At 39.5% G+C, this 17,042-nt stretch overlaps 1 protein-coding gene across 2 annotated transcripts in view; it reads right to left on the reverse strand.

Moving 5' to 3' along the window:
- UVSSA (UV stimulated scaffold protein A) overlaps positions 1-16,462 on the reverse strand; it is a 56,591-nt gene extending 40,129 nt beyond the window's left edge. The window contains exons 1-6 of one of the 2 annotated variants that reach the window (XM_056340563.1): positions 16,239-16,462; positions 15,929-15,998; positions 11,247-11,367; positions 9,645-10,076; positions 8,349-8,458; positions 7,611-7,739 (exon numbers count right to left, since the gene is read on the reverse strand). In XM_056340563.1, coding sequence (XP_056196538.1) covers positions 7,611-7,739; positions 8,349-8,458; positions 9,645-10,076; positions 11,247-11,367; positions 15,929-15,998; positions 16,239-16,336 — 960 coding nt within the window. In that variant the 5' untranslated portion in view covers positions 16,337-16,462. Of the gene's footprint in view, positions 1-7,610; positions 7,740-8,348; positions 8,459-9,644; positions 10,077-11,246; positions 11,368-15,667; positions 15,999-16,238 lie in introns of both variants that reach the window. The other variant, XM_056340555.1, reaches the window with a different exon arrangement.
- Positions 16,463-17,042: the final 580 nt, after the last annotated feature.

Raw genomic sequence — 17,042 nt, forward strand, 5'->3', positions numbered from 1 at the left:
CCCACATTACCTGTGCCTTGAAAACCAAACCTGGTTTCTTCTTAACTCATGGATAACTGTGAGTAAGGAAACTCTGTAAAGTGTCTAGTCAGTTCTTCATTTATCTTAACGTAAAAGGAAAGGTTTGCAGTTCAAAGACTGAGGTGTGATGAAGCCAGCAAAGCTACAAGCCAAGTGACAGGAACTCATGGTTAGAGTCCATGCTCAGATAGGAATGTACCCAGAGCAGAGATGTTTTCCATTCCTAAAAGCAGTAGAAAAATCCTCTTTTTTTATTGAAGAAAAAAGCAGATGTTGTACAGTCACTGTCAAGGTTACAAGCATTACCCTGAACAGCCATTCTACCTGAACTACCCCTCCCTTCTTTCCAGACTGTTTTTCTCTACAGTGTTCTCTGCACTCTGGTCCAGATGAAATTGTTTAAAGCCATTTTTGAGGCTGTAGAGAGGTCCAGGACAGGCTATATTCCTTTCAGGACCAGAAAGGTTTTTTATGGCCTTATAACTCAAATGTCAATCACTGATACCTCTTTTTCCTCTCACCCTCCAAGTCGTCTTTAGGTTTTCCAGTACTTTTCAGCTAGTCCAAGTCATCCAGGAGATTATGAACAGCATTCCTATGACACCTTGAAATATTTTAGGCAACATTTTGACTGATTTAATTTTGTTGTGATTGAGGGGCCTATATATGTTAAAAGCTAAATTTTACAGCTGAGGAGGGGAAATTCTTATTACTAGTAATTTTCTTTATGAAATTTTAGGAAATTGGATTTTTACCTAAACCATGATACAACAAGATGTCCTTTAGCACTCATTCATGCAAAAAAGTCCTACTGCATTAGATGAGTTACCACCTAATGCTCAGAGCAGATCAAACTAATGCTATTAAAACTTTGTATTTACCACCAATGCGTGTATGCTCCTGTCTCATGATATAGTCTGTACACACATACACTATAAAGTCAGTAACTAAATTGCCACTTACTTCAATGATCATATTTTTGAATGAATCTGAACTGCACATTTGCTAAAAATACAGCATCTGAAGTAACTTGTAACAGATCAATATGCACCTCAATTAAACAAACCTAATTTATTACAGACAAGTCAACAAAATATTCTGTGCAAGATACACATAACCCTACGTATATTCCCGACTCTGGATTTTAGGTACAAATATCTTTAGATGTGAATATATTTACTTTAACATTACTGCATCAACTAAATTTAAATGTGCTAGCATGCATTCCAGGAGTAAAAATGTTGTTCTTTTCCATTTTTATAAATACACATTTTGCAATGTACATTTATGAACTTCACAAATGTATTCAATACACTGTTTCCCCTTGTAAGGTAGGATGGATAAAAAAAACAGGAAGGAAATTTGTATCTACTACCTACTGATTAAGCACTGCTAAGTATTCATAGATGAATCAAGGGAGATGACCCTTTGGCCTGAAAAACTTAAATACTTAACATAAGGGTTAACTTGATGACAGAGACATTCTACTTTATTTTACACTCTATTAGAAGAGCTCCAAATTGCATTGTGCGACCTGCGAATCAGATAGGGATCAGAGGTCGTCACAGTGACAACTTTAAGAATTCATAGCTAGATCTGCATAACAAGATATTTTTAATAACTAACAGCAGCAGGCTGCATAGGCAGTGCAAAGCATACAATATACCACAGCAACATTCACCACTAGAAAAGAGAAAAACAACAAAACCAAACAAACCCCATCCCAAAACACACTAGCTGATTAGATACTTTTAACAAGAGTACTGTTTTGAGAGTTAGTTTTACAGTGTTTTGTTTTATATCAGTCTCACATCCTAGTAAGCCTTAAAAAACCTGGAAAGCTCTTTTAGCTGAAAAACGATTACAAAAAAGACATTTCACAAATAGAAATCATTATCACATGATGGTTACAATTAAAAAGGAGGGAACATAAGTACCTGTCTGACATTAAATATTTTGTGTTTACTTTTACAGTTATGGCTGACTTAGCTTTTTTCATAAATATTATCCAGACAAAAAAAAAAATATTAAATGCTGTCTGGGCTACTACTTTGATGATACAAATGTTATTAAACCTTATTTAATATGAACACAATACATTGAATATACAATCTGAGAAAGGACATCTTCAGGTGTAATGCTGATTTCATTATCAAATATTCCTATATTTCTCTTAAGTTTTAGAAAACATACAATCAACATCAAGTTACTATTCAAATCTCAACATTAAACGCTTCTGGTTTTCAAAGGGCAACTTATTAAAAGTTACAGTTTTCATTTGTGTGCAAGTTAAAAGCATCACCTGAGGAAAAGATTTCTTTTACAAAGGTTTCTTTTGCTCTTTGGTATGAGTATGTTTTGGCAGATGTGAGTTCAGGCACGGTGACAGATCACCAAGGACAATTACTTACCCCCCAGAAAAAGCTCCTCTAAAATGAGGAAAAGAGGGGAAAAAATGAGGATGTGAGTACAAGAAAGCAGTCAGCTGGACTGGATTCTCTATAGCTACAGAAAGGAAAAAAAATATACAGCCTTGATATTTTTTTTTTTAATAAGAAGCCAAGTGAGACTTTTGTAAGCAGATACTAACTTAACTAAAACACAGACTTTGAAAAGAGCTGGTTATAAAGCTACAAAATGATTAGGTAGAAATAACTCATTACCAGTAATAAAATGCCAAGCTGCAGTTGAAGATACGGGGGCGGGGTGGGAGGTAGGGGGTTGGTGGAAATCAGCAGTAGTCTTGCAGCCAAGTAATTGGTAGAGCTCTTAGCTTAATTTATTACATATTAAAATTTTAATATTTTTATGTATTAAAATATTTTAAGACCAAATTATGACCAGAAAATATTTAACTTGTAAATATACATTTGTAACAATTTTCTGACATTATTCTTTCAGAAAATATCAGACCTGTATTGCAGTAAGGTTTGGGGACCAGATCAGAATCTGGACAACACAAGAACAGCCTTCTCCAAATCTAATTATTAATGGCATTATTGAATTCAACCAGATGTTTCACATGGATAAAATTAAGTACACGAAGAAATCAAGATCCAAGCGCATGCTTAGATTTGACAGAAGATAAGGAAAGGTGAAACAAAATGTAATGAAGACAGTTAATGAAAAACTATATAACCCTGGCTGTTAATACAACTTCAAATTAAAAATTCAAAATCTAATAGGCCTGTTAAACAATCACTCTGCTGACAGACAAATGAGAGGCATGTTTCTCATATCATATTGCCTACTAGCTCCTATCTGTTCAAGTTTTAGCCTGCCTGAGTAGTAAGCCTTTTATGGCTTCCCAAAGGCAATAACATAAGAGATAATATATATAAGAGATAAATATACTTTCAGTGTACAAAATATAGCTAGTGGTCTACATTTCTATTAAAAATGTGAGGACAAAGTATTATCCTAATGGATAATCCTTCAGGGAAATGATGTAAATCAAAGATAGCACACATGATTTAAAATATAGTACACATTTGCCCTCTCACAGCAAGATCATTTGCATCTAATCCGCTACAAATCTAACACTAAACAAGAAACAAAATCTGGTATTTTAAAAATAGAAAATAAACATCAACAAAACTATTTCTAAACAGAAAAAAATAATTAAAGGAACATTGTAGCTGTAAATTATTCCTACAGAAGAATTAAACCTCTGGAAACAGGAATTTCTATTTAAACACCAAATCTCTGCCAATAATTACAACTGTACTTCCATAATAACTCACAGAGTCAAGAATTAACTCGAAGTGTCTGGTGTATTGCTGTTGTAGTAAGTTTACCTGGAAACAGACCGAAATGATGGCTGGTTTTGGATAAAGGTGGCACAGCAAAAAAATGTTGAGCATGCAGTATGCACTCCCTCTACTGGGCACTGAAATTATCCTGAGCAGGCATTCAGAGACAGAGGTATGTCCAAGCATCCAGGTACTGTGAACTAAAAGCCTTTTTACAGCTTCTGTCCTCTTCTCCTGGATTCAGCTAAGACTCAGATTCACAGAAAAATGGATTTCTAAACTCTTGTCTATACTCTCAAAATACATTCCCTATAGAAAACTGACACCCAATTCACATCCCAAACAAGTACTGGACTACAGTGAACACAACTTGCATAAGCACACAAAAACTCATTGCCTTTGACCAATGCAAGTAAGACTGCCATTTTTTGCCAATCCCCCTCCCCTTTGAAAAAAATAACTGCTCAGGAAGAAATGTCTTTGTGATTTCTGATCTGTTTGGGGGCACAGGAACAGGAAGAAGGAATACACAGTTTCGGCAGCTGGGATGTATTAAGTTATAACATTTGCTGCAAGGGATTTGTTTCTAGACAAAGGATAACCTTTGTTGTTCTTTTCCCTCTCCTCCCACATCTCCCGAGAGGCAAGTGCAGAATAGTGCCATAGCCTACTTGTGTTGGCAGGGTTTAAGTGTTACATAAAAATGATGGCCTTCCTTGTAATTAAGGCTTTCTCGTGGTTTGAGTTCTTCACCATCAAGGAGGCAAAAAGAAAGAGGTGGTTGTATCTCATGTCACTATAAACCATTTTAAGGCAAAGTGTTCCACTGTATAAAGTTGTGCTTTCCTTCAAGTGACTTTGTAAAAGAGAAGTTCCATAAACCTACAAAAAGTTCTCCCGTAGTTTGCAAAGCAGTGGAGCTGTTCCATTTTTCAGCAAAGATAAAGGCAAAAAAGCTTCACAGGAAATAATTTGTGCAAATTTTCTAACATACTCTGATTGCCTAAGGATGCTGCCTTGCAGACCAGTGCTCTGTGATCTTGAAAATTAAGCAAAAACACAATTGAAAGCATGGAGGTAATAGCGAGGATTGCCAAACCCAGACACCTTCCTGCAGCAACCAAATGATTCTTCTGTGAAAGCAGACCAGGTAACCACCAACTTCTTCTCAATGTAATTCACATCCAGCTACATTGCTGGTATAGACACATTGAACCACAGCATCGAGAATTACTCCAAATGCATACAACTTATTTGCATCTCAGCCATGTGCACATATAACTGCTCAGCTAAACAAGAGTACCAATGACACGTGGCAACAGTAAGGAACTCCAGGACCTTCCCCCTCTTAAGTGGCAATTTAAATCTCTACGGAATTGAGGGGATAGTAGTGTTCATAGTAATAAATCTCCAATTTCCCTGTCTCTCACTAAACCCTTCCCTTTATCAGCTTTCTTGATCACAGCTTGAGAATGGGTAAAGCCTTTACTCCCCCCAGCCTCAGGTGGAACAGAAACAAAGCACAGGATAGAACGGATGAAAAGGGGGGAAATTAGCGACCACAGAAGCATGGAAAATGAGCACAAAGAAAAATCAGAAAGCCTGAGGAGAATGGGCAAGCCCAAGTCCCCAAGCCAAGTTTCCAAGCCCCTATCATTCTGTTTCATATTTGCTGAGAAAATAAAACCGCTTTCTCCCTGAATGTAAGGCTTGCCCATGGTGCAGGATCATAACTACACCCCAAATGAGTAAGTACACAAACAATTCACCTTCCTGTTCTCCACCTAACAATATAGCTGCCTCGTACTGCAGTCACTAGCTGCCAGGAAAACTGCTATCATATCCAAATGCATAGATGTCACAGACCAATGACAAATCAAACAATTTACGCAGGACCCTCTGCACTCAGACAATTTTATCTACATTCTCTCTCTGTACTTACTAAATGCTCCCCTTCATTTTTAAGCGTGCTCATCTCTACACATAAGCAGGTACAGCACTCACTGACTCCATGTGCTAACAAATAGTATCCTGTCGGGACAGGATGGCTCTGAGCCAGTGCTTTGAAGGACAGACTACCAGTACTTCTTCACTTGGATTTAATGGTACAGAAGATAGCAAAACTTTGGCATGGCAAGAACTATAGCTCCAATGACACAAGGATGTACATACAAAAGCAACAATACATAATACAGCTCTTCTTTAATTCAGCATTGCTGTTTGTGTGTAGTGTTTCATATGCTGACATGCAAATATTTGACAGACGGGGATTTAATAATCACAGTCTAAGAGATGCTGTTTATTTTGTTCCATCAGACTCATTTTACTGTGTTTTTATGTTTCAACAAAGTCATTTGGCCGGCAAATAAAAGGTAATATATACAGTATACAAAGCTCTCCATGTTCAGGTTATAAATTTAAAGTAACTCAGCAGTAACACTAAATTTGGGTATTTTCCACTGGAGAAAACCCTTAGGAATAATTATATATTGTTTTCAATGCTTAAGTTCATACTTCAATCTGCATTGCTGCATTCTGAATGTATTCTTTGTGAGCACTGTTACGTGTTTTCCTTCCCCCCCCCCTTCCCCCAACAATGGAATTTATTAGCTTTCAAACCTTATATAGATAGCATTGATCAATCTCCAGAAGTGGTAACAATAGCACTTTAAACACATGCACACACACAAAAAAAAAAACAAACCAAGGCTGGAATGTCCTTTATATCTTGCAAGAAATATAGCAACCAATATTCCATGCAGAGGTGCAGCAAATGAAGTCCTGTCAAGCAAATGGCAGGAATGACAGCAGATGTCTGGATTCCTTCATAGTTGGTTGCATAAAGGTAGTGCACATATTTCACTGGAGAAAAAAAACCTCTGACAAGACAGTCTTTCAGTACTTTTCATTCAGAGTTGGCATTTTTGACTGGTGTGGTACATCAGTAGGTATTAAGATGATGAACCAAATTAATCTTGATACAGCTTCATTTGCACAATGAAAGCAAAGTCTACAACACTCGGTCATGGCTAAACAAGGCTACCACAATTTAGACCAAGGTATAATGTCCTTACCAAATTCTTCCAATCCAGTCTTAAGCCAGACTCTACTCTGGACCCTGACCCAAACCACTTATTTTCATGTCAAACTATACAGTAATTTCATTTGATCACAGCCAACAGAAATGAGTATTATGCAGCTCTGCTTTTTAGCTACATAAACAAGCCATAGACTCCTTTTTGGATCTGAATAAAGTATTTGATCTTTCAGCCTCTGTTTATTCACAAGTTTTACATATTTTAGAAAAACTGTCTTTGGCAGCTAATATTTGTGAAATACTTCGACACTTTGAAGTTCTATATAACAATTAACTCTCTTAAAATATCCTCAATCACATGACATGCTTAGTGTAGAGAGTAAGTGCTCCAAAGCAGAGACACTACTTTCCTGAATTGAGACACTAGCATAGTTCGTAAAGTCGTAAAAGAACATGAGTAAATACCATGTTTACTGAAGCTGAGGACGTTACAGTGTTACAGATGAAGAAACTTCAGAGTAAACAGAATCTCAGCTTCACCACTTCTCCAGCCTAGACAACAACAGTGCTGCCTCTCATGAGTTTGTCTAATAGCCAGCCCCCTGGCATACTCTGCAATTGTTTAGTGCAACTTCCTTGAGTGAAGCTACAACCAGCTGAGTTGGTATCTTTTTCAATAAAACTTCTATAAAAAAACCCCACAACTTTCCCAGATTAATTAAGAGAAAGTGTATTTTTCGTATACAAGCTAAGCATTAGTTATGGTACCCTCTAGTAAAACAGAATTTTAACAAACTCACCACTTTTCTTTTTCTTGCTTTAAAGGAAATGTTCATTTCCTTGTATTTCTTCATAGCAGTCTCCAATTTATTCTTGAGATCAATGGCACATCTTAGTCGATCATCATTTATTCCTGCTCTGGTAAATAACTGCAAAGCAAGAAACCAACATTCTTATTCTTTTTTCTAGACATCTGAGCCAAAAAAATTTCAGTTTTCTTTCATAATCAATGGAACAACATTGTCACAAATTCCTTTATTTTACAAGTAACAATCAATGAAACCACTTATTTTCTCATCTAGAATATAAAAGCTAATAGCAACTACTAAAGACAAAGAATGAACAACTGGTATAAACATCTCCTGAGAGTGTCCTTCTATAAGCCAAATTCCATTCACAAGGCTCCTGAGCAGTAGTATCAACTGACAGAAAGGACACACAGTTTTTCTGATATAGACATGTCTGACAAAACCCAGCTGTTTCACTTTTATCCTTTGCAAATACACCCTGGTTTACTGCATCTAAAAAAAAAAAAAAAAGAGGTATGACTGTAGGTAGCATACCTAAATCTAAGAGCAAAACAAGTTACATAGCTCCTGTAGCCTCCTTTTGTCCATCTCTATCAAAACAGAAATTTTTTCTGCTTGCACCAATGTTTCTTCAACCTTAGTTTCCTTTTTCATCTCCCTCAATACTTATTGTACCCCAGTCCTTGCTTCTCCATCTTTTTAAAAAAAACAAAAAATCATCTATCCCACCTGAATCCAGGACTGCACAGAAGGCAAGAACTTATTTCTGACAAGTTTGTGAGCATCCATGACATTGTTTATTATGGCAGTATTATCTTCATTCTCATGCACTTTTACTTCTGCTCAAAACAGGGGGGGTGGGGGGAGGAGGGAAGAGTTAGTGCACAATGTTTATAGCATCTTTACTTCAGGAACTAAAGACAACAAGCGGAAAAAGTAGACATAAACCTTTCTAAAATATTTGAACACTTCAGGGAAAGTTACAAACATCAGTATATTTGTCGTTCAGTGTTAATTATTCTACCATTATCCACATATTCAAAAAAATCAGAGACAAAAAGCTTTCTGTCCAGTGATGACAGGAGGAGTTATTAGGCCATCACTACTAAGGAATTGCCAAACAAACCACAGACTAGTGCAGTCTTACTATTTACATTACATGTTGTCCTAAGTTCAAATGATGTGGGCCTTACTTGTAATGGTTTCCATATACTCAATATAAAACAATCTCTGCCCCAGTGGCACTAGGGACTTGATTGTCAAAGCCAAGTATGCCAATACCCAAGTAAAAATGGTACTTTTCACCTGTTTGTCATTCATAAGCCCCACTGATACATTTCCAGTTCTGTTGCCTGCAAGCATGGAAGTAGATACCTGCCTTACTGGCTGTTTGCACATGAAATTCCATTAGGACAGTTATGTAAGAGACAGACTACCAAAACACAAACCATCCTAATTTTTCTAGAGGTAACTCACATTTGCAAATTCAAGTATAAAGCTATAATCATAATCCTTAAGACTTCCTAGCAAAACTACTTACTGCTTCTTGCAAGTTGTCAGTAGCAAAGAAATAAAGTTTAAGGCAAACTCAGTTGTAAGATTTTTAAATTAGCAGCTTATACCCTAGCTATAGACAGAAAGAAAGAGGCAAGTGGCAAAGCATATGAAAGAAAGTTACATATGGTAAACTTGTTTTTTTTTTTAAACACAGGAAGTTTATCTTGTAGGTACTATGCAGTGCTATAATATGGTTATGACAACTAATACAAAAGTTCAGTCTTAAAAAGGTAATCAATAAAATCTGCTAATCACACAAGGACACCCAAACGTCAGAATGGTTACTAGAACATATAGAATAATAGAACAGAACTCCAAAATAAATCAAAGTGGTGTCCAGGAATCCCAAATCAAAATGGTGTCCAGAAACAGCAGCATTTAAGTTATAGAAAAAAAACCCACAACTACAAAGCATTTCAGACAAAGGCTGACTCCAGGTAGCTATATGTGAAAAGTTTTTCCAGATACCTGTGGAGATTTCAAGGTCTAGAGTATACTTATGTGAAATAAGCCCATGGTTCCTGACAAAAGTCTCGTAATCATCATCATTGAGAGCAGGGACACCAGACTGAGCTTTTGAGCATGTGTCTCCATCTAATTCTTTTTGCTCAGGCTTCTCCTGTTTCTCATCTAACTGTTTTTTATCAGTTCTAACACACTGAGAAACAGAAAGAACATCCTTGCTGCAGCATGGCTGTTCATCATCCATATATTCAAAACAGGACTGGTTAATTTCCATCTGAGAGGACAAGGGGGATGCAGGTCTATCCTCATTAGCAGAAATCTGTTTGCTGGGTTCCAGTTCCACATCATTCACAGTGAAGTCGAAAGGATCTGGCATCAGAAGGCAGAAAGAATTTTCCATCTCTGTCAGTGTGTCAGCAATCTCTTGGGACATTTCTATCAAGACACAATTATTTTAGAGTATTGTTAAGTACTTTAAAATGCTAATGTCTCCAAAGTAGACACAGATTTACAAAACAAATATGACTGGCAAAGTGGTAATCCATTTATCCAGTCATCAGTGATAATCTAGCCACACAGATCTCTCTGCTACAGAAACTGTCCTTGTAAAAGTGAAAATATTTTTATTAAGCAGGAAGTCTAGAATTTCTTGAGTAAGGAATTTAGAACCAGTGTTCCTCCTTTCCCCATCCTCTCTAAAATTTCATTATACAAAGATGACACGAGTATTTCATGGAATTTGAAGGAGAACAAGTTTCAATGAGAATATTCTTAGCGGTGTTGGTGGGTATTCAATCTACAGCCATGAATGTTATAGTTGCTTATAGGTGTAGCTGTGAATACATGCTATTGCTCAAAGAGATGCTACCAGTAAGTGACTTTAAGAAGGTTAAATCTCTTTAAAATTCCATCCTCACACATGAAAACATTTCCAGCATGTAGAATAAATGCAAACACAATTGAACACATTGCGTATACCAAAGTAATTAAATAACCCTTTGTAGCTGCAACATAATATATACTTACTATCTCTGTTGTTCTTTCGTGTTACAGAAATGTTTGCTGTGTACATATTGCTTAGGGATTCAGTCTCCAGTTAAACATACTTTTTAGCAGCAGTATGATACTTTTCATAGGTATCCTACAATGCAGCCAGGATTCCTGTGCAGACCAGTCCCTATAGTTCTGGAACACTGTAACTGTATACACTATACAATTAAGGTCATCAGCCAGCAATGTATTGAGAAGTCTGTACCTAGTCAATGACACAGAAATTAAGCCATGGCTCTAAAAAGTCTTATGATATGCTTGCTTGAGGCTATGCTTCATACTTTACTGAATTACAGACCAGACCTTTACTTGCTAGCATTTTTTTTTTTTTTAATCTCTCCATACTATGTGAGCTCACAGGACTGTTGCTTTTCACCTGAAGAATGTCAGGGGAGACCGAGACAGAGGGTCAAGCTCTAACAAATGTACCACCCTCTGCGGTCAGCTATTATTTAGATATCTGTTCTCTTAGAATTTGTTTTATATAACCTTAAAACCCCTTGCTTTCAATACAAAACAACAACAAAAAACACTAAGAAAACTAAAGCAACTTACCTTCCATTTCTTTTTCAGCTCTTTTGGCTTTTTCTTTGTAAATGTTATCCAATCGTTTTTGCTTCTCTTCTTCCCTCCTCCTTTCAGCCACAGTTCTGGCATGCACATCTTGAAAATCGACCTAAGGAGGAAGTGAAGAAAAAAAGTGTAGCATTCCTTGTAAGAAATATATAGAAAATCCATTTCCCAAGATCCTTATCTGTGGTGAAAAAATCCTCTAACATCAGCGATCAGCCAGAAGCTCAGCAGTACTTCCTTTTATCTCTTCTCCTCCTAGAATCAATAACTACAGTAATTCTGAACAGAGTTTTTACTTCTACTAATAAGGGGCTGCTGAGAATCAATGGCTTTCAGAAAGGAATCGTAAGGTAGAAAAACAAAACGCTTAGATTTCCACATCTAAATTGCAGGAATAAACTAGGCTTTGGGAGGCCTCTATCACAGCATTTGAGACTCAGGGCTGGGGGAATGGGCAGGAGGAGACTACACAGGGTAAGTATTCAGATTACATGAAATCACACTAGGCCCACTATTATTAAAGGAAATTGAGGAACATCTGTAAGCACTGTTACCACAAGCATACATATCACTTACTGAAGAACTTTGTAAGCAAGGAAAGTGGAAAAGAAGACATTCAAAGTCATTTAAAAAGTCCAAATACTGACTTTTACAGTTACATTTGTTAGATTTGGGGATTGATAGAAAGGTTATCATTCAGCCTCACCTTCTTATGACTAAAATATAAACATAAATGAGTGATTCAAAAAGCTGTTTCTTAAAATATTTGCAATAGGGTTATTTTTAGTTTGTTCTTAGAAGGGCTTGAAAAGGTAAATATTTTTCACTTTTATTTTAAGGAAAGGAGACTTGATTATGTTATTGCATAAAGAAACGCCTTCAAAGAAGAAAAAAACCAGTATTTCCTTTTGATTGTTACCACATACAGTCCAGTAACTTCAATACAGAATACACGGAGTGCTGAGCAAGCCTGTAATTTGCTGCTAATAAAGTCCACAGACTCTCCGTGTATGTCTGCATTACAAGCACCCATTGGATGCTTGTCATTATTGCCACTACTAGATGATCAAGCTTGTCAACATACAGTAACAGTTCCGAGATACTGACATCCTACACCAATGTTCTGGAGCTACACACAAGTAAAACAATGAAGTTCAGTCTCACTTATGAGGCAGAAGCTCTCACAACATTAAGATCACTCTACACAGGACAAATAAGTTTCACTTTCTAGCTAGTCCTAGATCTCTCCCGTAATACGTACACAGACTTACCTATGGGTCAAGCAAACCAAGTGCATCCTACAACTGAAGTTTGCATATTTTCTGCACAATCAAGAATTTTGTTAGTCTTATCTCAAAGTTGCAGGAACTTTTTCATACTTGTTCTGCATTAAGCAATTAGGGAACTCCATTAAACACTATGGAAGTTAAAAAACAAATGCTTGACTTGGGCTTAACCACATGCTGAAGTTAAACTTCTTGCTGTATAAATGCTCTGACTGCAGAATAATCCCTACAGTATGCAATAAATGTTAAGGATTTTACAAGCATTATTTATGCAAACACTTTAAAGACAAATGGTTTTTTATATAAAAGCCTCTAGGAGCAAAATGACACTTCACCTCTCACAGAAAACTGGCATGGAGAGTCTCCATCTTTTTTTAGGAAGAGGCACACCACACTCACCGTGCTTTTTCTTTTTAGTGGGGAAAAGGGGGGGCAGAAGGAAGGTAGGACAAAGAACTAGTTTCACAACCTATAGCAGCACGCAGATCACCATAGTGAGCTTCTTTGCTCTTCAGGATCCGATTTATTTTTTATTTTTTTTTTAAGAAGTTCGCACAGCTGTCTGCACAGTAGCAAAAGAAAAAGATCCTCCTAAAGAGCAATATCACCCACAAAAACAGAACAAAGATTCAGAACTCAGGAACCACAGCTGCTGTTTCTAGGCAGTCAGACTGGACTTGCACAAAAAACTAGAGATAGCTAGAGCTTCCTAAATCACAACTTCTGCCACATACCAGAATACCTACAGCAGATTTATTTGCCCATTCTTTCCCCTTCTCTGTCCCAAAAGGGACCAGCCATGTGCTGCTCTGCTGCATTGTTTCATGCCTCAGCACTTGTCCAGGTGCCCTTCTTACATTTATGAAATCATCATGGTTTGCATTGGATAAGGAGAGGTAGATATCTATCACAAATCAAATCTACAGCATGCACAAAGCACGAATTGTCCAAAACAGGGCACACTGGCCTCCCATAGAAGCCTCACAAAGTCAAGAGTCTCAGGGCCTGAGTTATACATGTCTGCATGGATTCATTTGCCATCTGGTGTCAGCACTAACTCACAAACTTGGTCAGAAAACACCTAACCTCATTTAGGTGATATGGATTGGGACCAGCATTGCTGTTCTGCTTTTGTATGGGTGCAGGCTGTATGAGCCTTTTACCATTGGTCTGTAGTTACGGAACTGGATGTTTTGAGGTGCAAACAATTGTTCTTGATTTAAAGGGTGTAAGCAGCAGGCCTAGGAAATTACTGTAACTTTAGCAAAAATACTGGAATACAGCAGTAATACTCTACATTGATCTGTTTAAAATCCTGTTCACTCCAGTTCACTCTATAATTCCATCTCTGCATTCTTCAGACAAAGATACTACAATATGACTCAGTTTCCCAAATTACACAAACATTTGGAAATATGTGAAATCTTTTTTCTTTCTTCTTTTTTTAAACTTTGAGACAGGAGTTCAAAGAGAACTGTTTTCAGATGTAATAACATATAACTTGTTCTTAAAGTCAAACGTTCACACTGGTACACGCTTTGTACCTACTAATATGGAACTACTAACATTAAAGCAATGGGTAGCTCTCCAGGTTTACACCCTAGAAGTTCAGCAGTTGTCATCTTCTGACAAACTGTTTGTAATGTTATTTTGGTGATAATAAAAAAAAAAAAAGACAACAAAGCCCAAAACCCAACAAGCACAAACTACACACACAGCCAACACTCCTCTCAAGTTGCCCTATCCTAGAGTGCCAAACTTGTAATACAGAACCAGCAGATGTACTTTACTACTAGAAAGTACAAATATCTCATCAAATCTTTTGGTTGTTTCTCACACTTCAACTATTAACCTGGCAAAAGGCCACTTGGGTCAGCTGGCTCGCCTCAACTCTTTAAGTACATGAGTTGTCAAACAACATAGGATTGTTTCTATTGGTACTAATATTTCCTGAAGTACTCAAATTCAGCTGCTCTAGAAAATAGTACAGCCAACCTTGCTGGGTAGCTCGGTATCACAAAAATACCAAGTGATCAGTTACCAGTTGTAACCGGGGAGCAGCCATTAACCACTGGAGCACAGACAGACATGCTAAACTTCACCAGAACTGCTGTACACTTGCATGTTCAGTTTGGTAAGACTGTATTGTGTTAAAGTCCCCTCTTCTCAGTCTTGCGTATCTCCTTGTCACTTTCATTTAGCGTTCGTTATTGAACAAGACAAAGGAGAATTCAAAAACTATCACCTTTTATGAGCAGATGCCAAAACTTGCATAGAAAAAGAACAAAGTACAATAAATAACGTAGGGTACACTACAGCTTAGCACAGAACAGAACAACAGAAATATATCATGTATCACTAATGCTTTTTGATCTGCTGTTAGGAATGCTGAACATTTGTTTTTCTGAAGAGAAAGAGAATCAATACATTTATTGAAAGCCTGGTATGATCACTGTAGACTGTGAACGCTAGAACTGTGTTCCCAACTTCATTGTCTGTGCCTCAGAAGAGATACTAAAGCAGAAGAATGTCCCAAACACAGTAACTTGAAGCCTAGAAAGGAGATCTAAAAGCAAGTGTTTGCATACAAGAAACTTCTCTGTAATGAAGCTTCTTGTATGACGCACTAACACTGCAGCTGAGCGGGGCTAGCACCTGCACTTTCTGTCTCTGCTGTACAGCAAAAGGATGCTAGAACTAGATCAGCTCAGTACAGAAATCAGGCTAGTTTAAACTAGCACAGAAAGACTCAATAGCTTATTATCCTCAGTTTAAGGTATAACCATTATTTCCCTTCTAAAAAGGGGCCAGACTTCAGGGCTTCAGGTAGGATTCCATGGGTAAAAGCCTATTGGTGAGTAAACAGTTTTTGCACCCAGAGCAAAGGCTAGTTGAGCCCAGCTCTGAGTACACAAACCTGGGATTTTTAAAACTTTAAAATACTGCAAAATGCACAAAAAGTTCAGGGTTGGTTTTTCAAAGATCATGCTCAACAGGATGCCTCCTAAAGACAATGTCGTTTCCAACAGCTTTTCTTTTATATTTATTGGTTTCCTCACTTGAAACATCTAGCAATTATCACCTAAGATCACACACAGAAGTAAAAATGCAGGGTACCTTCTTATTGTTCTTTAAGAAATGGTATCCCAGAGAGAGCTGCTTGTAGGCCTCTCCGTATTTCTCATGCCAGTCCTGCACTGACTTAATGGCTGCTTTCCTCAGTTTCTGTGCCACCTGTTTGGGTGGGGGAAGAGGTTGCTCAAGGTCTATCCCCACCGTGAGCTCCAAGAACTCTTGGAAGTTGGAAATAATTAGCGTCCGGAATTGATGGGATCGGGCAAACAACTCCTGCACGATCTGGAAGGCAGAGAAGCGCACCTCGGCATGCTCCTCGTTGAGGCGCGTCACCAGCAGGTGATAGGCATGGCTGATATGTTCCTCTGAAGACCTGAGGAAGACGAAACAGAAAAAAAAAAAAAAAAAAAAAGGAGGGGGAGGTATTTAAAAAGAGGTGTAGCACGTAAAACATACAGCTTTAAAAAAATTTAGTCGAAATTTTGAACCAGCAGTTTTTGCGCTGACCGCAAGGTGCGCCCAGCTCGAGCAGGCCACAGGAGGGCCTCCGACGGGGGCGGCGGCGCTCGGCCCCCCCCCGCCCACCCGCCCCGGGGGCTCGGGGCGGCCGTACCTGCAGATCTTCTTCAGCTCCTTCATCCTGCCCGGCTCCAGCCGCGGCTCCCCCGAAGTGGTCAGCTCTTCCACCAGCTCGGCGAGCCGCCGGTCCATCTCTGCCGGCAGCGAGACGCCGAGCTGAGAGAACAGCCGCCCCGCCGAGCCCCGCAGGCCCGGGAGCCCTGGGTGGGAAGCCTCAGCCCGGGCCTGGCCGGGCCTCCGCGGCGTCCTTGTCCCGCCCCTGAGAGGAAGCCCCGCCCCGTGGGCCGCTCCCCCCGCCCCGCGGCAAGCGGCACCATCCCCCGCCCCTCAGCGGGTGGTACCTTCCACCCCCTCGCCGCCGCTGTCTCTTTAAGGGCGCGCTGCCCCCCGCTTCCGCGCGGTGGCGGCACGTCACCCGGAAGCGCGGGTGGGGGAAACTCTTAAAGGAACCGCGCCTCACTTGAGGGGGGGCTCTGTGTGTGTGTTAACTCCTTGCTGCCCGCAGGGGCCGAGCTGAGGGGCGGCGCTGCACCAGGTGGTTTTGACCGCAAGTCGCAGCCCCAGCCCGGCCCGGCGCGCCGGGGGTGGGGGCAGCAGCCGGGGCTGTGGGGAGGGGGCGGCCGCTGAGGCGGTGGCAGGCACGATCCCGCGGAGCCCCTCCGGCTGTGACAGGCTCGGCGTGGGGAGCCGAGCCCCCCGCTCTCCCGCCTCGCAGCCGGGCTTCCCAGCGCTGTGAGGGGAGCCGAGCTCCGGGCTCCCTCAGCCCGCCGCCCGCTCTGCGGAAGGCAGCGCAAGGCGAGCGGCGGGGCGGGGACGGCGGGAAGCAGCACCCTCCCCT

Source organism: Falco biarmicus, chromosome 1 (assembly GCF_023638135.1).
Source record: "Falco biarmicus isolate bFalBia1 chromosome 1, bFalBia1.pri, whole genome shotgun sequence".
In the NCBI taxonomy this organism is placed as follows: Eukaryota; Metazoa; Chordata; class Aves; order Falconiformes; family Falconidae; genus Falco; species Falco biarmicus.